The sequence below is a fragment of the Sardina pilchardus genome, chromosome 10 (genome assembly GCF_963854185.1).
Source record: "Sardina pilchardus chromosome 10, fSarPil1.1, whole genome shotgun sequence".
In the NCBI taxonomy this organism is placed as follows: domain Eukaryota; kingdom Metazoa; phylum Chordata; class Actinopteri; order Clupeiformes; family Clupeidae; genus Sardina; species Sardina pilchardus.
In genome coordinates this window covers 1,699,188-1,724,951 of record NC_085003.1, presented here as the reverse complement: position 1 = coordinate 1,724,951, position 25,764 = coordinate 1,699,188, and the positions used below count along the sequence as shown (strand labels likewise).

At 43.0% G+C, this 25,764-nt stretch overlaps 1 protein-coding gene across 2 annotated transcripts in view; it reads left to right on the top strand.

The window, feature by feature from the left end:
* The window catches only part of snx22 (sorting nexin 22), a 37,022-nt gene extending 13,657 nt beyond the window's left edge, over positions 1 to 23,365 (top strand). For both annotated transcript variants that reach the window (XM_062546919.1, XM_062546918.1), the window contains exons 5-6: positions 3,221 to 3,288; positions 22,951 to 23,365. In XM_062546919.1, coding sequence (XP_062402903.1) covers positions 3,221 to 3,288; positions 22,951 to 23,093 — 211 coding nt within the window. In that variant the 3' untranslated portion in view covers positions 23,094 to 23,365. The remainder of the gene's footprint in view (positions 1 to 3,220; positions 3,289 to 22,950) is intronic.
* Positions 23,366 to 25,764: the final 2,399 nt, after the last annotated feature.

The following is a 25,764-nucleotide window of genomic DNA, read 5'->3' as shown; positions in this document are numbered from 1 at the left end:
AAAGCTTTTTCCACATGGTAGCAGAATATTCCAGATGTGTTTTTGCACTGAACTCCAAGCGCAATGTTTGGCGAAAACCAACACAGTACACCACCCAAAACACACCATACCTAGTGTGAAGCATGGTGGGGGCAACATTATGTTGTGGGGATGTTTCTCTTCAGTGGGGACTGGGCAATTGGTCAGGATAGAAGGGAAAATGGATGCTGCCAAGTACATCCACATTCTTAAGGAAAACCTTCGTCCCTCTCCTAGACAGCTGAAGATGGGCAGGTCATTCGCCTTCCAACACGACAATGATCCTAAACATACTGCCAAAAGAACAAAGCAGTGGCTTAAGGATAGGATGGTGAATATCCTTGAGTGGCAAAGTCAGAGCTCTGACTTAAATCCTATAGAAAATCTGTGGATTGACTTGAAGAGAGCAGTCCATCGCCAATCCCTACAGAATTTGACTAAATTTTAACATTTCTGCACGGAAAATTGGGCAAATATTCCTCTATCTAGGTGAACAAAGCTATAATAGAGACATATCCAAACAGATTGATGGCTGTAATGAAAGCAAAAGGAAGCTTTACAAAGTATTCAGTCAGGGGTATGATGACTTTTCCAAACCTGTTATTCTAGTTTTTATTTTTTTATTAATTTTCAGAACTGTTGACTTTTTTTTCATTATTTTGATGTTGTACAGCGAAATTTGTAAATAAAACTGGAAAAGATTTTTTTTTAAATGGAATTTGATTTCAGGCTGTAAGACAAAAAAAGTAACTATTTCAAAAGGGTATGATGACTTTCTATAGGCACTGTATGTGTGTGTGTGTGTGTGTGTGTGTGTGTGTGTGTGTGTGTGTGTATATATATATATATATACACACACACAATAATCTGCATATTTACTAGTGACTAAAAAATATTTGGTCATTTGAATACTTCCTATTGATTTTTTAAACTATTACACTTAGGCATATCTTTAATGTGTTGTGTAGGTCTGATTGAGTGTACATTGATGGTGTGTGTAATTGAGTGCCTGTCACTTTAAGAGAGAGAGTAATTAGCTTTCAGTCTCACGATTTTAGTCTAGTGAAAAATAGTCGGGTATATATGTGCGGCACAATTGAATGGTAGGCCTATTATGGAACCGTGAACCGAAAGAACAAGAACTAAACATTTTCCAGATTAGGAAAATATTTCTTACTTTAATGATATCAAATAAAGTGGCAACAAATTAGAGGGTAGTGGTGTGAGTGCGTCTGCGCAAGTGAAAATGAACCACGGGAGATCATATGGATATAGAAGCAACAAACAATGTTATTTAAAACAACTAACAAAGCCATACATGACGACAGCATAGAAACGAGCTTGTCTAATCCAAAAGAATGGAAATAACAGGTCTTTGGATTGACAGTTAAGCAGATATATGAAACACAAATATATAGGTTACTTTCAAAGGCTTCAAACTTTTATTTTGAATGTAGTTCTGTCTAGTCTGTCTTTTGCATTTCCTTACAGAATAATATAGTGTATCATGCATTAATAGCCCAGTGATATAGACATGGGTCACACCTATAGTACACTCAAAATTAGGCTATTGTATTGCTGTTTCACCTTGTAGTGGCACTCGACCTTATTCCAGCCCTCCAGAGTGCGTAGCAGGAAAAGTTGCTTAAGCCATGGCAGAATGCGCGCAAGAGTTGTATATATAAGAAACGCCCAGATTTTGGGGTTGCTCCACCCAAAACGCGCAACTCTCTCTACCACGCGTAAATGACCGATTTAAGTGGGTGGCAGAATTCACTTAGAGGTGAATTTGGAAGTTTTTTTGGACTTACGCACCCTTAAGCGCATGGGAGAATTCCCCCCCAAGAGAAGTGAAAAGCAAAGCCCTTGCTTTGGGGAGGCATACGAAAGGGATGTACTGTATGCAAAAGGCAGGTCATATTGACATAAAAAGGTACATCAGGTGAATCTGTGTTTTAAATCTAAATTGAACATTATACTTATCTTCCCAAATCTGTAAAATAAGGCCAAAAAGGATAAAAATGTGGTTGGTTACTTACAATACAGAAAGGGCGGGATGTGTGTAGACAACTGCCATATTGCCGTTACAAACTAACCTGTGGTACATCCAAAATAATGAACTAGGCCTACTGCTTGAATATTGTGTTCTTCCACTTGTTTGGTTTTTTTTGAGCATTTAGATAAACTACATATAATTAGACCATAAGCATTGCTTTCATATTCCTAGGCATAATTTTAGACTCAATTAAATTATTCTCACATTCTTAAAGTGACAGGCACTCAATTTGACTTGAAATTAAAGATAAATGTAGGCTAAGTCAATTTCATTCCCAAATCAAACTTATCAAAAAATATCAAACTTATTGACGTATTAATATTATCAATTTCAAAACAATTGTGACACCAATATTCTTATCATGTATTTTTAATTGGCTATGGCTCCTGACTGATGCATAAAATAGATAGATAGATAGATTGATAGATAGCCTACAGAACATCTATAATTCTGTAATTAGGTTAACTTTTATTGTATTGAATGTGAGTTGTATCAGTCTACAACACCACTACAAATGACACTGGGAAACCCATTCTATTTTATTCATCTGGTTGAACAACTACCGTGTTTATATAGCCTATATAGTCTATATGGTCTACGCTATGGGCCCCCCTGATAGAGAGCATGAGCATGCTGACCTGGAGGTGTGTGAGGAGAAAAACAATTCTGAAATATTTGATCATTTGAAAAAAATATGGAAAATTATGGTTAAGAATGAAATGTGTTGACATTTTGTCAGACCCCGCCACAAATTTGGTCCCCCCCAATGTTGACATCATGGCTACGGCCTTGCACTTGTTGTTATCATAATGTGGAATAGTTTGAGAAAGGTAAAAATAAATGTATGATGGAAACCATTTAGAATCAACTTAAAGACGCATGCAGTCTATATTGGATCACTTCTCAACTTATTTGATTGTATTTTGTATGTGTTGTGTGCATATCAACAAAAAAATCAAGGCATTATACTTTCTTGATTTTCTAATTATCAGCCAAGCTTGCATCACCACCACTGAAAAAAATATATTTACTGAAAGTCGATATAGCCTAATCTGAATTTTGCCTTTGTAATTTTTGTTGTGTTAATTTTAAAGTGTTACAGTGTAGAATTGAACAACACTGGAATCTTGCCCTTTTTTCTCATAGCTGTCAACTGATTCAACAATGTGTGGTGACATTTGCTAAAGATCCCTTTTTTCTGGATGCATGCCAAGGTAAGCCTCCTGAATTTCCTGAATATGGTTGCATATGAACAGTATGCATTACTTTTAGTTCATCATGTAGGCTATCTTATGATATGTATATACATTTTGTTTGGTGATATGTACATTTTGTATGGTTCTCTTTCAGTCAAACCCTCAACCCTCAACAACCTTAAGCTTATACCATGCCTGATGGTAGATTCACTAAACACTGTTCAACTACTTAATTTGACAAAAATGGGCAATCACACACCCACATCACTGGCTCTGATTATAAGAAGACTATAAGGGCATGTATTCTCATCTTTTATTTTCACTTGCACCAGTGACCTACCCTGGCTAGCGCCTACCACTTAAGGCACGTGGTCTGGCAACCAGACGTTCATTTTCTCGTATAAATGAAGAACTCTGCGCATCCAAAATCCAAAATCTTCTGCTGTTTCAGGTGCTTCTCAGTAGGACTGACAGGTGAATCAATTAAGAAGGAGACTGGAGCACACTGAATATACTTGCAGTCTTTAATGGTGCAAACAAAAGAACTGACGTTTCGACACAGTAGTGTCTTCTTCAGAGTTAGTTTGACAGAGTTTCAGGCACAGTTTATAAGTTAAGACTTGATTGTTCAACCAGATACACAACAATTAGAATCAATCAATCAATTAGCCACGTCTCTGTCAATTAGCCACACCCCAAGTAACAGAGCAGGTACAAACAGGTTTTGCACATTTAAAGAGACAACAGGTCTTTCTTTTATCTAAAAACAAGTCACAGTCCAGAATTCCATAAAGTACATTACAAAAAGAGTCATTTTCCAATACACATTCACAGATAGCTAGACAAGCTCAGTTCTTCATTTATTCCATAAGGTTCCACAGTGTTTAGCGTATGGATCCAAAAGGCCTCTCTACGAAGCAATAAATCATTTTCTCGTATTTGCAAAAAATGCCCAGATCCGTTCATCCGTTCCTTGGGTGCCACAGATGTCTATCAAATGCGTCTGTGCATAGCTCATCATTGGCCACGTTTACATGATGTTTTTAATTCCGAATTAGTTTATTCAGAATTAAATAGATCGGAATTAAAATATTCTCCTTCGAGTTTACATGGAAATAATAAATCTGAATTGGCGTTTACATGGAACATACGTTAATTACGCTTTATTGTATTCCGCTGAACGTCTTGGGGTCGGGAAGGGTTCCGATTGGACAGGCGGCGCATGAACGTAGCCTAATAAAGTCTACCGGAAGAAAACAAACTTTAGCTGGCTAGCAACTTTTTTGTCATCTCGGGTTAACGTAACAGCATGGACAATAACATAATGAAAACGGGGTTCACAGTAATTCTGATAATAGGCCTACTATTTAACCAGCAGCTCGAGAATATTGTCAAGCTTCACGTTTGCTAGCTGAGGAGGAGAAGACTGTCGGGAGAAGGGCGAAGAAGACGGAGCCAAATGAGCAATGAAACGAGCATGCGCTTCTTCTTCCTCCTTGTACTGTACGAGCATGCGCCAAACAAACGGAATAAACTTTTAATCGGAATAAAGGTTGACATGATCAAGGAGGGGAGTTAATTCCGCTTTAACATCGGAATAAACCAACCACTTAAATCGGAATTAAGTTTGATTCCGAATAATCATTTTCAAGCGGAATAAGCGTTTACATGGTCTCTTTTAAAGCGGAATTAACTTTTATTCTGAATTAACTTGGTTTTATCTCCCTCAACAATGGAATTCTCTTCTCTGATTGGCTGATGGGGTGGCCATTAACTTCGTATAACCTGCTACCTTTGAAGTAGTTTCCGTATCACACTTGAATATTAATTCGCCAAACTCGTTGCGAAGTTTAAATGAACTGTCACGTTGCATCCAAGCTGAAATACAGACGTGCAGAACCATAGTAACATTGTAGCATATGACGGAGGTGGATTGTAGCTAGTTGGATGCCATGTAGGCTATAAAAGTAGCGATCTTTCAAAGTTAAAGTTAATCAGAATCCTAGGATATGCCCGCTTGACAACGGGAGAGATAGAACTAACGACTGGCTTTTGGCCGTAGCAACCAGCCATTTAGAACTAACAACTGGCTTTTGGCCATAGCAACCATCCATTTAGAACTAGTAACGGCAGTTTTGTCCTGCAAGTAGAAAGTTGATATGTGGCGGAAAGTAGTCCCACAGTCAAGACAGTTTTAGCGATGTTTACGAACACAACGGTGGAATAAAACGATGTTCTAAATATACAGGTTATGAATACAAACGGGAGATAAGCGGGATAACGGCCTTCGAGGTCGACCGGTTCGATGGAAATAATGGCACGTGCGAAGCACCTAGCCTAGCACCTAGCGAAGCACCTAGCCATTATTTCCATCGAACCGGTCACCTCGTCGGCCGTTATCCCTTACTTATTCGGAATTAAAGCTCTCATGTAAACGCAGCAATTGTCTCGCTTTCCCCCCTGTTCTGTGATTGGTCCCCTATCTCAAGCAAAAAATAGGGCAAAACACCCATAAACACCCAGGCTACCAGTAACCTTCACAGCCCATCATAATTGTTTTCACTGTAGCTACAGTCACCATTGGAAAATGAAGGCCAAGTCCACACACACACCAAAACAATCTTTTTTTCCTCTGTCTTCCCTGGCATCGTTTCAAGGATATTTGCATCCAAATGGATCCATCTCAACACGACTCAAACTACAACTACGAATGACTTTACTGTAATTTCAATTTCAATTTCAATTTAATTTCGCTTATAGAGCTCCAAAACATTACACATGTCTCATGGCGCTTTACAGAGTGGTAAACATTCAAAGAGAGCCCATGAGTAACAGGGGCAAGGAAAAACTCCCTAGAATTGGAGATACATATAGGAAGAAACCTCAGACAGATCCACAACTCAAGGGCCCAACCCATCTGCCTGGGGTCAGTTACAGTAAAGTCATTTGTAGTTTGAAAGTTACAATGACAATGAAAGTTCAAATAGTCCAGTGTAGGGGATAAATTGTCCATTAGTAATCCATTAGTTATTTCGGAAAGTGATGGGTCGCTAGGATGCGTGGGCCAAAGATTCGGGCAGGGAACCACAGCAGGCGATGGTAGGGCAGTCATAGGGATGGCGAAGGCAATGGCGATGGTAGGGCAGTCAGAGGGATGTGACTTCAGGTGTGATGAGGGACAGGCACAGAGATGGTTGATGGCTGGTAATGGTTTACCTCACAGGTGAGGTATAGGGGAAAGGGAAGAGAAATAGAGTGTGTTAGTATTACTGTAAGTCATGATGGTTGATATTATGGTTGAAGTATATCGTATATCGGTGCGTCGGAATAGGTTACCCAGTTAAACCCGAAGAGAGAATCCCGCACATCGTCCACCACGCATGCAAACATCCACCCACCCACCACGCACGCAACATCCACCCACCCACAATGCCCCCCCCCCCCAGGCGAACCCACACACCACGTCTGAACCGCGCGCCCAAGCAGCATGGCCGAGCACCCCCGAACCAGGCCGAGCACCCCCGAACCACTGTAACTGACCCCACTGTAACTGACCCCAGTCAGATGGGTTGGGCCCTTGAGTCGTGGATCTGTCTGAGGTTTCTTCCTATATGTATCTCCAATTCTAGGGAGTTTTTCCTTGCCCCTGTTACTCATGGGCTCTCTTTGAATGTTTAACACTCTGTAAAGCGCCATGAGACATGTGTAATGTTTTGGCGCTCTATAAGTGAAATTAAATTGAAATTGAAATTGAAATTGACTCAACACGCTACTTCATATTCCAGGCCTATGTTGCAGGCCTTTTTCCATAAGATCAAGTGAATTCAAGTAAATTAACTCATAATTCGATGTAATTTTGAGCGATATCAAAAGCATCAAAATGGTTTTCCATTCAACAGAGCGACTCTAGCGAATTAAAATGATGTCACCATCTTTCTGTTAATGCACATTTTTCTGCTGCACTGGATGGTTTTCCAGCAAGTTGTAGCGAATGGAAGACTTCTAAAGCCTACCTTACATTGACAGACTTTGCAAAGATTTGGAAAAGATTTTTGAAAGACTACAGTCTCAGACCCTCTCACATCTAAAGACAATTCATTGAGTTTTTAGTCACAGTCTAGTCACAGGCCAGTCTCAGATTAGGATTTTGCAAAGACTGTGGGTCACTATTTACAAGGCTACTGCTAGATTCCTTCAAATTATTTCCATCGTGCACTAGGCTACAGGTCATCACCAACAGGAACTCACATGATAGCCTACTCATATCAAAGTCATTTTTTTGCGTTTCTGCAGCATTGTTTGACGTGTGACATCACTAACAGATAAAGAGTTGTTCTGTCACGTAGAATAGCCGACTAATAAATTATAAGAAATGAAATAACAAATAATCATATAGGATACAGCTGTCGCCTATTTTGCCCCTTCCTGTTTCGTGTTGGAGCAAGGTCACTATTGGTTTTTAATGTTCACATCACTATTTGCATGAGCCACGACTGAAAAGACTTCCGATAATATCAAACATGTTTGATATTGTTGTAACGGCAAAACTAGAAAAAGACCGACTCCGACGGACTTAAAACCGCTAAGATTGGCACCTTATACTAAACGATTTAGATGACGGGAGCGCGCCGATTCTAGTACAACTCCCATTTCCCAATTTTGGAAATTTAGTCGCCGGCTGTTAAAACAGACCAAAATCGTGCAATGTAAGCCAGCCTTAAAGTATATCAAAGATAGCGAAAGGTGAACGTCTTGGTATGCGTGAGACATAATTCAGATTCTCTATCCTTTGGGAACATTCTGCGCAGGCCTCGTTTATCCACCTCTGGCAACCAAATTAACTTATATCAATGTAACGTAGGTTTTATCGTGCTAAGTCCTTTCCATGTGTCGCACTAACTTTTTGATGCACATCGTTTTTAAGAGATTTAACTTTTTAATGGAAAAAGGGCTGAAAAGTTGACTGACTAATATGAAACTAATATGACAATAGCCTAATTAAACCCCCGAAATCATAAGTTGCTTTATCTCATCGTGTTTTGGCTTTGCACATACTGCATGCAGCCTATTAAAACGAACAGAGCCTATGGTCTGTAGCCTATGGTAGTTGCAGAAATTCATACAAATTAAGAGAAAGAGGCATCAAAATGACCTCATCGACACACAAATATTTTTTTCACCCTGGGACCAGGTTTCAGAAAAGTTTGTTTTCAGGCAATGCGTTAACAGGATTTGTTTGGACGATCCACTAAAACGATGCAAAACATCAAAAAGTGTCTCCGTGTGGATGGTGACGGTTTCGGTCTGAACGCACAGTTAGGACCCCAGGCTATAGACTTCTAAGCTGTTGTCCCTTAGGACACATCGACAGAGCATGTATTGTGCATGCAAGGTGCTCACTGGCTTCTCCAGTTAACTTCATCATCTGCCTCAACCTGAGACCTTGATGAATATATAACCTTTGGCTCCATCCATGCCTCTGACGGTGACTGTCTTTGAACAGAACAGAACCTTTCAAGCCAGAGAAACATTGATGATTGAACACTTTTGAGGGAACTATACAATCTAGTTGGCCATCAGCTTGAATACTCTGCCTGTGTCTGCACAGGCTTGACATGTCCTTTTTCAGGTCTCTGCTCATTCTGTCCCTACCGCCATTACTGGATGTCATTACTATATTTCTAGTGCAATGGAGAGACAGACATTGCATCGCAATGTTGCTTGCTTTAGCAAGCACACAAATAACCAGAATGTATTTCCCGGTGGGAAAGTGCGAAGTGTGCTTGCTCCAACGCGCCCCGGCAGGAGACGCGACCGCTCGCCCTCAGGTCAAAGCGCCAAAGTTTGGCCAACATGCGAAGCTGCTTCGAGTTTGGCGGCATTGCCCTCGATTGCCGAATTCTTACAGTGACCTGACGTGTTGCCTAGGTTCATCAGTGGTATGGCCCAGAGCACCTCCAATGTAAAAGTGTAGATGTCATCCCAAAGACGTAAAGAGATATGAGCCAAAATGCATTTTTGCTAATTGCGGCGCCCCCTAGTGGCCAAATTACAACACATTTTCTGAGGCTACTTTGGATGTTGTCCAAAATCATCCCGCCAAATATGGTCTTGATACCTCAAAGCGTTTCAGAGATTTGACCTCACTTCCTGTTTGGAGGCTTCACCATCGAATTTGATTGGCTGCCACGGGCGAACGCTTTGATGTTATGTATGGAAATGAAATGTACACCTCTAAGGTCTGTAGACCTTGTGTTGAATTAAGTATGAGTTGTTCACGTGTAGCCAGCATGAAACACGTAACCACTGAAGGAAGGAGGGAGCCTAAGGAACAACTCTTTCAAACAGAAACGTCAGTCTGTTACATCTGACTCTTGTCCACAAACTGCATGTTGCTGAGTTGACCAGCAACGCAGACTTTCACATAAACACACACACACACACACACACACACACACACACACACACACACACACCCACGCATACACACCACCGCCTCAAACACAAATATCTGTCTTTTACGTCTGCCTCTTGTCCACAAACTGCATGTTGCACAGTTCACCCACATCTACCCACAATTCTTTGATTTATAAATAACCCCAGCATTAAAAAACTGCTATGTGTCAAATCTTAATATATATATATATGTATATACTAGAGGTGGGCATAGATTAATTTAATCTAGATTAATCTCACTGTAATCTTGAAATTAATCTAGATTAATCTAGATTAATTTTAAGTGCACCAGCACAAAATTTAGGTGCACCCACATTTTTCATTGCATCGCCAATAACGCTAAAAGGTCACCTTTATATTGCTGTCCTTTCAGATAATGATTTTTTAACAACAAGCTTGAAACACAATAAAAGAATATTTTCTTTACAAAATTATTTATATAAGCCTATTCTACATACTGAAATGTCTGATATTCATGACAGCACACTTTATGCAGATTGCAGCCTAATATTCATATTACAACTCTGCCTCTTTAATTCAGCTGTCTGCTTGAAACCTCAAAATGTAAACAAAGTAGCAGTTGGCTAGTTTATCATAGTTTACTAGTTGGACTGCTCAGTTTCCTGTGTTTACTGTAAGTTTCAATGTGGGCTAATACTTTTTCTCCTTTCGAGTTTTGGAGTTGGAAAACATTGGTATTGAGATTATCATCCAACTCATGCAAATGACTTGAATGTAAGAGTTTTAATGAACATTCTGCAGCAATGATGCTAATCGGAATTTATATTAATTTAGCTAACGTCTTCTATATGCATCATTGCTTTCACGATAGTGAATGTTTTATTTGGATTAAATGTGCATGTCGAGGGGCGGGTTGCGAGTGTCCATTGAGCGTGCACGGGAGAGTGAGGGAGAGGGAGAGCAAGAGAAAGCGGGCCAAGGAGAGGGGGGTTACTTCTATACTGTTTGGTGAAGTTGCACGCATAGTCTACAATGACAACTTGTGAAAGAAAGCAGCCGAGCAGCGTCAGGTGCACCAGTGCGCCTAGACTTTTTTCAGGCGCACTCTTAAACATGTGGCGTTCGCGCTAAAATATCAAGGTGAAAGTGATCATAGCTTGCGTGATAGACCCAGCTCCCAGCCCAACTTCGAGAATAGATTAACGCCGATATTTTTTTTATCGCCCGATAAGAGTTGCACGTTAACGCAGCACGTTAGCGCCGATAACGGCCCACCACTAGTATACTGTGTAGCCCTCTTTTGCCTCAGAGGGGTGTGCTATTGTAACCTGGGTCCTAGGGTATGGTTCTCACCTGTTAAGCCTGCTGCTGTTTAACCAGAGTAGCTTAAGCACCCCTATGGTATAAAGGTTATACTTTGCTCTATATAACCAGTGAGTGGAGACGGAGTCAATATAACACAAAATAATGTATTATGAAATACCATAAAATTACCATATGGCAATGCAATTGAATAAAACAAATATAAATGTACAAAAAGTATTCCAATATGCCCAGCCACTAGGCAGGAGTCAAATAAGCTGAGCCACCTAGAGGGTGAGTCTCAGTGGGAAGTTCCCAGCAGTATACCAACAGTCATGAAATGAATACAAATATAATTCTAAGTGGGATATATATCAAAAGAGTACGCTAAAAACTAGTGGTTTAAACGGTATCTAAATCAATCAATAAATTCCCTGTGTGGTATTAAGTATAAAAAGGCACTAAGGTAAGTATATATTAATTAGTAAATCTCTGTGTGAAAATATGTGTAAAAGCTACACTAAGCAGTAGCGAGTAAAGAGGTAAATATATAGTAATTAATAAATCTCTGTGTGAAGATATGTGTAAAAGCTACACTAAACAGTAGCGAGTAAAGAGGTAAGTATATATTAATTAATAAATCTCTGTGTGGAAATATCTGTGAAAGCTACACTAAACAGTAGCGAGTAAAGAGGTGAGTATATATATATTAATTAGTAAATCTCTATATGGAAATATATGTAACTGTAAACCCGTACACATTAACATTAATCAGCATCAAGGTTGGCAAACTGATAACAATAGCCTGAGATGACCGGTCACTCAACATACAGTAAACAAATAAAGACAGTACATAAAAGCCGGCAAAATGAAATAAAACCCCCGTTGCAGGCCTGTTTTAGCTGGTGTTGACAGGTGATGGGTTGTACTCACGGTCCCTTTAGTGATAAACCGTGCATCAGTGTGTGCGTCTCCCGCGAGTGTGTGCGAGCCGCGCGATCAACCAGTGAGCCGTTGTCCCTCGAAGCCGGAGGAACCACTGGCTTTCTCCTGGTCACCAGTGGCGCTATCCGGTTGGCGGTGCTCCCTCGACGGCTACTCAGTGGAACCACAGGGGTACCCGGAATCCTGTGGCGCTAACTGAGCAGCAGTTATACTGGAGAACACTCTCAGCGAAACGGTTTACTTGATGAAACTAACGTTATGGTTTACCTCAGAGCAACAGCTAGCTTAACGTCACACTTAGCTAGAAGTTAGCAACAGTATGCTACGGTAAAATCCCCAAGCTGAGGGGCTGGAAACTTAAATAACAGTAACGTCGATCACTAAAAGGTAAAACACCCGTGATGTCCTGTATGAATTACTCTCTTAGGGAGACGAGGAGTTACTACCTACTTTCCAAGTAACCTACTATATTTGTAGCTACTTCAGCGTAGAAACCCCATCTTCTATCGTCTCATCCCTTAGCCTCCCGGCTCTCTCTGTCTCCCGCTCTGTGTGTGTGTGTGTTCCACCCCTCTCCCCCCACCAGATCCCGCCCATTAAGCAATCTGATAGGCAGAGAGGGGTAGCTGACAGTTCACTTGTCCTATGACATTTCTTATCTCAGCTATCACGCTAGGTTTCCCCCACCATGAAAACTACAGTTCCTCACACAAACCACAAAGTAAACAAAGTAGCAAAATGCTAACGGTTCATATAGGGAGAATACCTTATAAAATGAGTAAGCTAGTAGCTAGAGGGTTGTAAATTAACCCTGGGCTACACTCCCCCCTTTCTAAAGGTCTGGATGCCCTCATCAGACTGTTGGCTGTTTCCCCAAAGTCCCTGCCCTCTATCCCCTGACACATGCAGTACTAGGGTGACACTTATATAGAGGATATGCAGATTCTCAGACCTCTGTGCACAATCTCTATTGGCTGGTCTGACGGGTTACCAAAATCATTGTAGCCTAATCTCACTACAGGCTTGACATTACGCTTCACCCGCTGTATAGGCTGTGACTGCAACCTATCAACAGAGTCTCCCCTGAATGGCAATTCCTCAGCCTCACTGTGTGTGCTTTCTTGTGAGCTCCCGACCAAGGGCACCAACCCTCCCCTCGCCAGTTCGGCATCAGGCACATTCTCAACTCCAGGGCCATCACTGTCGCCATCTTCTGGGACTTCCTCTTCACCATCAGAGCTGTTCGACACCTCGGTGTCTGCACTGACCTCCACTTCACTCTCTCTGCTGGGGAGGTGGGTCCTTGTAAGAGCGCCCTCGTATTGAACCAGTGTCTGCAGTTCCTGTCTGACCAACCTTCCATTGCGACTGGGGAGCATCTCCTCATCCGACTCTGACTGATCGCTGCTGGTTCCTTCACGAATCCTTTCCTCTCCACGCCTCTGTGTGTGCTGTCTTGTCCGAGGCACTCGTGCGTGACTGTGGAGGGGGCTGGTCGGTCTCTCGTGCGCTTCAGGCAGACGGATCAGGCACCCAATAGGAAGCAGGTGATCTCTGTGAAGAACCTTTATCGCCTTTTTCCCTCTCTCAGGCTGGAGACGATACACTGGTAGATTTGGTAACTTCTGTAGAACAACATAGGGTCTAGAATCCCATTTATCTTTGAGCTTTCCCTTTCCATGGTCTCCAAATGTACGGATGAGCACTCTGTCTCCCTCTGCCAGCTGGTGTGGGCGGACACTTGCATCATACCGTCTCTTATTTCTTTGGTGCACTCCATCTGAATTGTCAACGGCCAGGTGGTAAGCTTGTTTCAAGTTGTCCCGTAACTTCTCTACGTACTGCTGATGTCTCACTTCCTCTTCTACTTCAATAGGGGTCTCAAAACACAGATCGACTGGAAGCCGTGCCTCTCGACCGAACATCAAATAGTAAGGAGAGAACCCAGTAGAGTCGTTACGGGTGCAGTTGTAGGCGTGTACTAATGCTGCAACTTGTTGGCTCCACTGTTGTTTCTGATGTGGCTGCAGGGTCCCCAGCATGGACAGGAGGGTTCGGTTAAACCGCTCGGGTTGAGGGTCACCTTGAGGATGGTAGGGTGTTGTCCGTGATTTTTTCACTCCTAGCACCTGGAGGAGCTCCTTCACCAGCTTGCTCTCAAAATCCCGTCCTTGGTCTGAATGGATCCTTGCTGGTAGGCCATAATGGACAAAGAACTTCTCCATCAGTACCTTGGCTACAGTCACTGCACGCTGGTCTTTGGTGGGATAAGCCTGGGCATATCGGGTGAAATGGTCTGTCACCACTAATATGTTGGAGATACCCCGGGAATCAGGCTCTAGTGACAGGAAATCAATGCACACAAGATCCAACGGTCCAGTGCTAGTGATCTGGTGCAAAGGAGATGTTCTGTGTGGAAGTGTCTTCCGGACCACACATCGGCCGCAGTTCTTAATGTAGGTAGCGATGTCCACCATCATTTTCGGCCAGTAGAAACGGTCTCGTGCCAGAGCCAGGGTGCGCTCACTGCCTAGATGACCGGACTCGTCGTGCAGGGATTTCAGGACTCTCACTCTGTATTCCTCAGGTAGAACCAACTGAAAAATGGCATTACCGTCTGGCTTGCTAATCTTCCTGTAGAGCAGCCCATTCACAATCTCCAGTTTCTTCTCTTCCCTCTTCAGTAGAACAAAGTCAGGATCAACACCAGCTTGGCTAGGAGGCCACACACTGCATAACATGGCCTGCCTGACCTTACTGATGACTGGGTCCTGTTCTTGTGCGACCCGCAGCTCGTCAGCACTCACTTGCTCAAGAGGTCCTGTAGCAATTCTTGTTGGGTATGCATAAGCCTCGGGAATCGCCTGGGGGGAAGCTCCTAAGCTCTCAATGTATCTGGACATCGGGGGGGACTCACGGAATCCAACACGTTGGCACACTGCTTTCACCCCTTGTGGCGACAACCAGCCCTCGTCATTGGCCACATTCCGGGACAAAAGATCTGCATCCACATTCTCTCTTCCAGGCCTGTACTGAAGCCCGAACTCGTAAGTGGACAAGGCTGCTAACCATCTATGGCCTGTGGCGTTCAACTTGGCCGTTGTCAGGATATAGGTGAGGGGGTTGTTATCAGTTCTTACAGTGAATTTGGCTCCATACAAGTAGTCATGGAACTTATCCACCACAGCCCACTTCAACGCCAGAAACTCAAGTTGGTGGACTGGGTAGTTTCGCTCCGGGTTACTCAGTTTCCTACTGGCATAGGCAACAGGGCGTAAACCCTCTGGATACTGCTGGTTCAACACAGCTCCCAATCCCTCAAAGCTGGCATCGACATGGAGTATGTATGGCTTGTTGGGATCAGCAAAGGCCAATACAGGAGCATGAGTGAGACAGTACTTGATCTTCTCAAAGGCCTCTGTGCATTCCTGTGTCCATCGATCATTGAACGGTTCAGATTTCCGGAACAAGGGTTTATTGTCTTTCTTAGGTACTTTCCCTTTCTGTGTGGTAGGGTAACCTCTCGTCAGGTCAGTCAGTGGGCGTACAATGGCAGAGTAGTTGGCGATAAATCGCCTGTAGTACCCGCAAAATCCTAAGAAAGACTGCAGGGTTTTTAGGTCAGTCGGTGGTCGCCACTGGGCCACCGCCCTGATCTTCTCAGGATCTGTGGCGACGCCAGCTGCAGAAACGATGTGCCCCACATACTTGACTTGACTCTGGCAAAACTGGCATTTATCGATGGAGACCTTGAGTCCATACTCTTCCAACCGATCCAGAACTTTCAACAGCCTTTCCTCGTGCTCTTCTAGAGTCCGCCCAAAGACGATGAGGTCATCTAAATAAACCAGGCACTGCAACAGGTTCATGTCCCCAACCACCCGCTCCATTAACCTTTGGAATGTAGCTGGAGCTCCAGAGATACCCTGAGGCATGCGTTCAAACTGATAGAACCCTAACGGGCATATGAAGGCCGTCTTCTCTTTATCTTGGTCGGCCATGGCTATCTGGTAATAGCCACTCCTGAGGTCCAAAACAGAAAACCACTGGCTGCCGGACAAGCAGTCAAGTGCATCATCTACCCTCGGGACGGTGTACTGGTCGGGAATGGTCCGCGCATTCAGAGTACGATAATCTATGCACATTCTAACTTTTCCATTTTTCTTCCGGGCCACGACGATGGCAGAAGCATAAGGACTTCGGGACTCTTTGATGATTCCAGCAGCCAGCAGTTCCTGTAGGTGGCGTCGGATATCGTCGAGGTCAGCAGGGGCAAGTCTGCGAGACCTCTCTCGAAAGGGACGGGAATCATTCACTCGTATCTCATGCTCCACTCCCTCCGCAAGGCCCATGTCCCACTCACTAACTGAAAACACTGCTGTTCTCTTGGCCAGTTGTTGTGCCAGTCTATCTTTCCAAGCTGGTGGAATAGGCGAGTCTTCAAAACAGAAAAGCTTCGGATCGAGCTGGCCTCTATCACTCATTTCCGCCTTGACTTCAGTGACTACATCAGCTTGGTAGATATGTGCGATAACAGAGCCCTTGGGAATGGCACGCTCTTTGAGACTCTCATTCTTTATCCATAGAGACACAGCACCCTGTTGTATGTGTGAGGGGAGAAGCACACAAGGTGGTGAGGTAACTCCAGCTGGCAGCAGGTCAAGTGCGTCTATGACCAGGATGCTTGGTTTCTCTGTGGTAACAGCGGCTTTGCAGACTGCACGGCGAGATCCACCAGCAGGAATGGTAAGTGATCCTGGACCCGTCCACTTCACATGCCCGGCACACTCATGCCATGGGGAAGACGTCCTCTCACTGCTCTCTGGTAGGGTGTGCACTCTCCAGACCTTGGCTGTGTGACTGTGTTCGGTGTGACTTTTCTCAGCACTAGGTCCATGGTTGAATGACCTGGCGTTGGTGCCTATGATCACAGGTACTTGGTCTGGGCCTGGAGGGTCAGGGCACACAAGTGCTAGTATGGGCTTCGGCTGTCGCCCAGCTCCATCTGCAAGGAACTCTACTGATACTGCCACGTAACCTCTATAAGGGTAGCTTGAGTCTCCTAAACCCCAAATGGCAAGACTGGAAATGGGGTGGAGCGGAATATGGCTCAGATACTTCTGATACCACTGCTCAAAAATGATGGTCACTGTTGAACCACTGTCCATCAAAGCATTACAGCTCCGGCCCTCTATAATCACTCGACTCAAGGAGGGATTTCCCACTAGCCCGTCAGGGATGCTTGGGATTCTAGGGGAACTCACCGCACTTGTCTTTGCCTGGCAGTGTCTCTGTGTGGGCTCTGCAGTTCTGGATGGAGGTGCTCGTTTGACTTTTTTCAAGGAGCTGATTAACTTAGAGATGACTTTGCTAGAATCTTCTGCAGCCGTACACCTATTTGATAAATGCCCATCTTCACCGCATCTGTAGCAAAAGAATGCGTCTTGGTTCTGAGGCAGTTCAGCAGACCATTTCTGGGTGGCCCCTCTGGTGGAATGATATGGTCTTTTGGGCGTCTCGGTGCCTGGTCTTTCCCTGTCAGCTCTGACGGAGTGCTCTTTGAAATTAACCGCCATGGTCTGGAGTTGGTGCTGTAAATCACTCACTTGCTTCTGAATATCTGGGGGAGCATTCTCACCTCTAGTGGACCGTATAAGCTCTCTATCTGCAATGGCTTGTGGATCATGCTGAGTATATAAGTTGGACAGCTTTGCCTTTAGTTCATCAACCTCTGCTCTCAAACGGGCTGTTTCAGATGTAGCGGATGCGGTATTTTCTGTGGCATTGAACTGTCGCACTGATGCTTTACGTGCACTGGGAGTGGACTTGCAGCGTGCCAGCTGTCGCTCTTCCTCTTCACGAATCTCATGTAAGAGTGTAAGGAAGGTGGGAGGGTGGTGTTTTCTCTCTCTCAGTCGTAACTGCACCAACATTAAGTCTGACTCAACTGCTCCTCGCAGTAACTGTTCTACTCGGGCCCGGTCTCTTTGGGATGTGTGAAGTCCTCCTTTCTGAACAACCTTGGTCAGCGAACACTCAATTCGTCTCAGAAAGTCTGACAACTTCTCTCCAGCGTGCTGCTGCATGGATCTAAAAGCAATATAAACATCTTCTCCAGACTCTGTGGATCCAAAGGCCTTTTCCAATGCTGTTAGGTAGTCATCAGGGGTGGCGTCAGGGTCGTTACTACGAACAGCCTGAGCTATATCGAATGCTGGACCCCTCAAACATTCGATAATTCTTTTCCTTTTTTCCCGGCGTGGAAGTTCACTTTCGTCGATCATCAGGCGTGCTTGGTCTAACCAGGTGTCAAGGCTCTCTTCTCCAGCAGGAGTGGGAAGGACACCTGAAAAAACTCGTAGTCGTCTGAATGCGGTGCCCTCGTATGGTCTTGTGGTCTTTTCAATGAGGTTTTCCACCACTTTGAAAAAGGTGTCCACGGGAATGGAGGCTGGCACATCAGGAGAAGGGGTTTCAGGCTGGGTGTTGCCTCTTGGGTGGCGTGGCGGTAGCTGTGGGGGTGTGTGGTTGGTGCCCTTGGTCTCAAACACTACAGTAGTGACTTCATCATCTGACCCTCTGAGTATCCATGGGCTATCCCCAGATGCTGGGTACACTTCACTAGGCAGGGCCTCTGCGCTAACCACCTCTTTGCACTCACACAGTACTACAAGCCTCTGAGTATGGGGGTCAAACAGGCGACCACGCACACGCACCCTCCCCAAAGTCTTAATGTTTTGAAGGGTGTTCTCTATTTCACCTACCTCTGTGTCATCAGGAACATCACTGACCACTACGGCATGACTAGGATCTACTCCCTCCCCTTTACACCAGCTCCAAAGTAGCGACATCTTCACAACTGCCCAATGCTCTAACGTATTTAAATGTACGAAACCTTAAATGGCTAAACTATAACTTCCACTCACTGGATACTAAAACAATATGCTAAATTATTTTTTTAAAATCCCAGCGGTGCCTCCATTTATGTAGCCCTCTTTTGCCTCAGAGGGGTGTGCTATTGTAACCTGGGTCCTAGGGTATGGTTCTCACCTGTTAAGCCTGCTGCTGTTTAACCAGAGTAGCTTAAGCACCCCTATGGTATAAAGGTTATACTTTGCTCTATATAACCAGTGAGTGGAGACGGAGTCAATATAACACAAAATAATGTATTATGAAATACCATAAAATTACCATATGGCAATGCAATTGAATAAAACAAATATAAATGTACAAAAAGTATTCCAATATGCCCAGCCACTAGGCAGGAGTCAAATAAGCTGAGCCACCTAGAGGGTGAGTCTCAGTGGGAAGTTCCCAGCAGTATACCAACAGTCATGAAATGAATACAAATATAATTCTAAGTGGGATATATATCAAAAGAGTACGCTAAAAACTAGTGGTTTAAACGGTATCTAAATCAATCAATAAATTCCCTGTGTGGTATTAAGTATAAAAAGGCACTAAGGTAAGTATATATTAATTAGTAAATCTCTGTGTGAAAATATGTGTAAAAGCTACACTAAGCAGTAGCGAGTAAAGAGGTAAATATATAGTAATTAATAAATCTCTGTGTGAAGATATGTGTAAAAGCTACACTAAACAGTAGCGAGTAAAGAGGTAAGTATATATTAATTAATAAATCTCTGTGTGGAAATATCTGTGAAAGCTACACTAAACAGTAGCGAGTAAAGAGGTGAGTATATATATATTAATTAGTAAATCTCTATATGGAAATATATGTAACTGTAAACCCGTACACATTAACATTAATCAGCATCAAGGTTGGCAAACTGATAACAATAGCCTGAGATGACCGGTCACTCAACATACAGTAAACAAATAAAGACAGTACATAAAAGCCGGCAAAATGAAATAAAACCCCCGTTGCAGGCCTGTTTTAGCTGGTGTTGACAGGTGATGGGTTGTACTCACGGTCCCTTTAGTGATAAACCGTGCATCAGTGTGTGCGTCTCCCGCGAGTGTGTGCGAGCCGCGCGATCAACCAGTGAGCCGTTGTCCCTCGAAGCCGGAGGAACCACTGGCTTTCTCCTGGTCACCAGTGGCGCTATCCGGTTGGCGGTGCTCCCTCGACGGCTACTCAGTGGAACCACAGGGGTACCCGGAATCCTGTGGCGCTAACTGAGCAGCAGTTATACTGGAGAACACTCTCAGCGAAACGGTTTACTTGATGAAACTAACGTTATGGTTTACCTCAGAGCAACAGCTAGCTTAACGTCACACTTAGCTAGAAGTTAGCAACAGTATGCTACGGTAAAATCCCCAAGCTGAGGGGCTGGAAACTTAAATAACAGTAACGTCGATCACTAAAAGGTAAAACACCCGTGATGTCCTGTATGAATTACTCTCTTAGGGAGACGAGGAGTTACTACCTACTTTCCAAGTAACCTACTATATTTGTAGCTACTTCAGCGTAGAAACCCCATCTTCTATCGTCTCATCCCTTAGCCTCCCGGCTCTCTCTGTCTCCCGCTCTGTGTGTGTGTGTGTTCCACCCCTCTCCCCCCACCAGATCCCGCCCATTAAGCAATCTGATAGGCAGAGAGGGGTAGCTGACAGTTCACTTGTCCTATGACATTTCTTATCTCAGCTATCACGCTAGGTTTCCCCCACCATGAAAACTACAGTTCCTCACACAAACCACAAAGTAAACAAAGTAGCAAAATGCTAACGGTTCATATAGGGAGAATACCTTATAAAATGAGTAAGCTAGTAGCTAGAGGGTTGTAAATTAACCCTGGGCTACACTGTATGGGCAATTCCATGCAAAACTGTCAAGTCCATAACCCCACACAGCATCAAACTATGATGTGGATGATGATTTCTTAAAAGTTTACCATTTCGCTCTTCTTGTTTGTACAACATATTCGATGATGTTAACATAATCATTTGCATTATATAAATGTAACCCCCTTTTCCACTCTTATGTCTCAACATATACTGGGGCCGGTTTCACTAAGATAGACTGTGACTATAACTTAGACTAAGGGTATAGTCAGACTTAGCATAGACGTCTAAATAACAGTGTTGTACAAAGCAGTTAAGACACCGACTATCCTAAGTAGGACTAGATGCAAAGAATTGTGGGTAATCTAGGTACTTTAAGACTCTTTTCAAAACAAAAAACATGGCCGACCGAGTGGACACTAACCACGTAGATTTTACTCACTCAGAGAACCTGTGCATTTTGGAGGAGTTTAACACGTATAAAGACTTTTTTGTGTCATGCATAGTGGCCAGTGTGGTTGTCGTTGCTGGCTAACGTAACGGATAAATATTTTGCTCCCGTCTTGTCCTATGGGTCGTCACTTGGTCTTTCAGCAAGATAATGACCCTAAACATGTGGCCAAGTCTACACAGAAATGGTTCACCAGACACCGTATCAAGCTCCTACCATGGCCATCTCAGTTCCCAGACCTCAACCCCATTGAAAACCTGTGGGGTGAGCTGAAGAGGAGAGTGCAGAGGAGAAAACCCAGGTCGTGGGATGATTTGGAGAATTTGTGCAAAGAGGAATGGTCGAAGATCCCTCTTTCTGTTTTCTCTAATCTTGTGAAACAATATAAGACAATATTAGGTGCTGTTTTATTGGCAAAAGGGGGTTGTACAAAGCATTAACATCAGGGGTGCCAATAATTGTGGCACACATGATTTGATGTAAAATAATTATTTCTTAATGTGGGATTTTTTTCCTTCTAAATAAATGCACTTGTATTAAAGGTTGGATTTCACGCTTTTTTTCATTGTGGTCCTACATTATTTGGAAAAAAAATGAATTTATTAGAAGCTAAAGAACACATCTTAACCAGGGGTGCCAATAATTATGGAGGGCACTGTAACCCCAAGTAGCTCCGGAGATAATATCTCACTTGTAATGTAGTTGACATACGTAAGTCACTTTGGACAAAAAAAAAAAGTGTCAGCTAAATGTAATGTAATGTAATGTGATCTTAAAACAATGAATGAAGTGGGCTCTTATTGTCCATGAAAACACCATAGATACAGTAGGCCTACTGGCTAGTCTAATAAAAACAAGATGGAAATAACAGGTCTTTGAATTGACACTAGTTAAGATGCTAAGACAAAACACAATTAGGCCGATATTCCCTTTGCAAAGATGCTTTATTGAGGCAAACAAATGAATGCAGGAGATGATCTGCATATCCGCTCACCAAAAGCTAATGTTTTGCTAAGCCATTCGCATCATTTCTGAAAGGTTCTCTCCATTGTTAACATGCAGTATTTCTTCATGTGGGGCAGTGTCAAGCAGTGAAGTGATAACCTATTGCACGTAGGCCTAGGCAATGTTCACATCAGTCAGACAGAAGACAAGCGCTGGCTTCTCTAAGTATTGGTATTTCTGTCCCTCGAAAACTAAAATTAAAATTAGAATTGTATGTTTAGCAGTCAGTATTTCAAAATTTTGAGACCATGATTAGGTAATATGTACTGTATTTGTTTATCAAGTGGTAAGATGTCATGTTAGGCTGCTAAAGAAGCTTTAAAAGGAGCTGGAACTGGAATTCCTTCAGTTATAAAACAATTCCCAGTGTCTACCATTAAGGTGGTTGAGGAAATGCAGCAGTGTGAAATGTTATCATCATAGCAAAGGTTGTCTGCTTTGTACATTTGTCCTTGTACATATACACTACTGGTCAAACATTTTGAACACCTGCTATTGTATAGCTTTTTTTGTACTATTGATACATTATAGAGCAAAACGGAAAACTATCTTAACAGATGTGGGATAGGGGCAATTTAGTAAACAAAAATGGTAAACAAAGCCGATTGTTTTCATGTTTTATATTTTAATGATGACCGCATTTCACACTCTTGGCATTCTCTCACCCACCCTAACATTAGATACTGGGAATGTTTTTTAAAGGAGTTCCCATACATGTTGTCGGGGAACTTTTTTTGGTTACTGCGTAGTACCTAACAGAGTGTTTCAAAACTTTTGACCAGCAATGCACATCTATGTATTTCTTTCTCTTTCAGGTTTGCCTGATGTGGTGGTTGATGGCGTCCTTCAGGGTTTGTACCCAAAGGACAACAGAGTCATCATTGGAGCAGACTCTAGCTGTGACCGTTCAGCTCAGGAAGAGCCTGCTCCTCTACCTCTCATCCCATCCATCACTTGAGAGGAGCATTTCTTGATATTCAGAAATATTCTAGGGCGTAACAGGACTTCTGTTCCAATGGTTATCATTAGTTCAAGTCAGTCCAGTTCTGTTTGCAGCAGTTTTTCGAACCCTTTCACATGAGTATTACTTATTTACCCAGTAAATAAGTGATAAATTATATATTGTTTCCTAATGTGTGTCAATATTTCCAATTATGAATTTGACTTGTGAATTATACTGTATTTTGAGCTATTAAACACCTAAAATAGCTGATGCACATAAGCCCAGTGCATGCTGTCTTAGTCCCCTTTTTTGTTTCTTTACGTAGGCCTATTCTGTTATCGAAATTGTTCTGCGTTCACCGAGAAACGAAATTGACACATTGTGTGTCCACATTACATCACTGATCCGCAAATCACACATCTCCACCCATGCCAAGTCCTACTTTCCTGTTTCTGTTGCTATGTTAGACAAACAATGGCCATGCAGGCCAGGGGCCCACCATAGAAAAGCTTTGAAAACCTGTAGACTTGGTGAGAATTAAAACCCATAATTCTGAAACTTGAAAACCATTACAAATGCACCGTCAACAACTATGGGTACAGTGAAAGAAAATAAACACCATATGATGGCAATAGACAGTGTTTATGATTAGCTAGCAAGTGAACATAGCCTGGCAAGCCAAACTACACAGAAATGTATAGTCTGGGGTCGGACCATTCACAGAGTTGAAGCCTGTGGGTGGGATGAACAGTTGTCTTTCAAACTGCCTCTGCACGTAATAGGCCAGCATTTGTGACCAATCGTAGCCGGTCGGCAAAACGGCAAATACATCCTTCTTTGAAACGAATGACTTGAGTGCTTCTTTCTGCTCAAACTTCAAAGAAAAGCCCAAGTCTAAGGGTGTATTCACACCAGGAAGGTCCGTTAGTTTACTTGCTTTGGTCCGGACCATTTTTTTTTCTTTTTTTTCTTTTTAGTGCGATTCGCTTTCACACTGTGATTAATTGCAACCGGACCAGAATTTATAAACAAAAGCACATGTGCTAAGGTTGTTCAACCATTGGCTGGTAAACGTGTAGGTGGGGTGAAGAATAGGAAGCCAAAGTCAAAGTTGGCCCACGTAAATACTATGTTTGCGTACTGTACTCGTTATTATCCTAGCAATATAGTTTATACAGTTACAGCTTTGCAGAAGTGCTTGAGCGTCAAGACCGTTTGATGCAAGTTTAACAATATCATGCTCGTAATTTTGCAAAGACGAAGACGTGCAGCAAAACAGCTGAGAAGAGCTCTCATGTGTGTCCAACACGCTAACAGCAGGCCTACGGAAGACGGAACGGGTAGGAGATGCAAAATCAAATTATTGTTGCCAAAAAAGCGTTAGCCCACTGCTGCTTACAGCTGTTGTGCGTCACGGAGCTATCCTACATTTCCCATAATGCGCAAAAACTATGGGAGCTCGTCAAATCCCAAAAAGGTAGATTTCTGCAACTGGGTCAGATCGAGGTCGGGCTGCTTTCACACCATAAACGTACCGCACCAGGGTTCGATAGGAACCGCTCCGAGACCACCTCCTCAGCTGGGTCTCGGTCCGCTTGTTTGGTCCGCACCAGAGTTCGAGTGATTGTATTCACACCAGTCAAAAAGGTCCGAACCAAGCAAGAAACGAACTTGAGTTCGTTTTAATCGAACTAAACAAGGCAGGTGTGAATACGCCTTAACTCTTCCAAAGCCGATTCAAACGAGCGCGCTTCGTTAGCCTCATTCATCTTTTGTTTTTCTCTATGGTTGTGCGATACGGTCTCTCAAAGCCAACTCGTCGAACGAGGACGCATGGTCCAGCCCCCTGGCGTCTTATCGGAAGCCGAAGGTGAGCTAAGGCGGGCTCAAGGACTCTGTACACAGATAGAGCGTTCTGATTGGCTAGGCTGAACTCGAGCCTAGCGCAGGCTTGGCCTCAACGGTGCGACCCTAGACCATCCCGCTAGGCAAAAATATTTTTGGCCGCTAGGGTGCGTCTAGATTTCTAGGCTAAAGTGAACATGCTTAGATATAAATCAGTTTAAAATGCCCATGTGTAGTGGCATGAGGCCTTCTTCAGGGCATAGTAAAAACAGACAGGAAAACTGGTTAAATTTACCAGGGAAAGCAGAAACACAGGGGCTGACAATCAGTCCTGAATCTCAACAGGTAATTCCTAGATCCCACCCCTCACACAGTTCTCAGCACTAGAAGCTGTCAATCACATTGCAAATCAGAGACACAAGCAACATACAGTACACATACAGAATGAGTGCAATAAACCAGTGTGGATCTAACCACTATCACAAAAAAGGTCTGTAATCTATCTTTTCATTTAATCCTATTTAATCAATTGCTTTTAACTTCTAAATCCAAAAAAAATCACGTTTTGATTTCTTTAAAATTTCAACACCCTGGATCGTTAAAGATGAAGTGGTGTGGTGTGCTTCTTTATAGTGTTTGGCATGGGGTAATCTTTATTGACCCGTACTGCGTATTTGTGTTCATAAAGTGGTGATCATTTCATAGAAATATCCACATTGGGTATTGTAGGTGACAGACCCTAAACTCAGAGTTGCATTTAATGAAACCATTAGTCATTTCTATGTTGTTTGATCGCAAAATGTCTTGCTTTGAATGATACCTTCAGAATGTTTGCATGAAC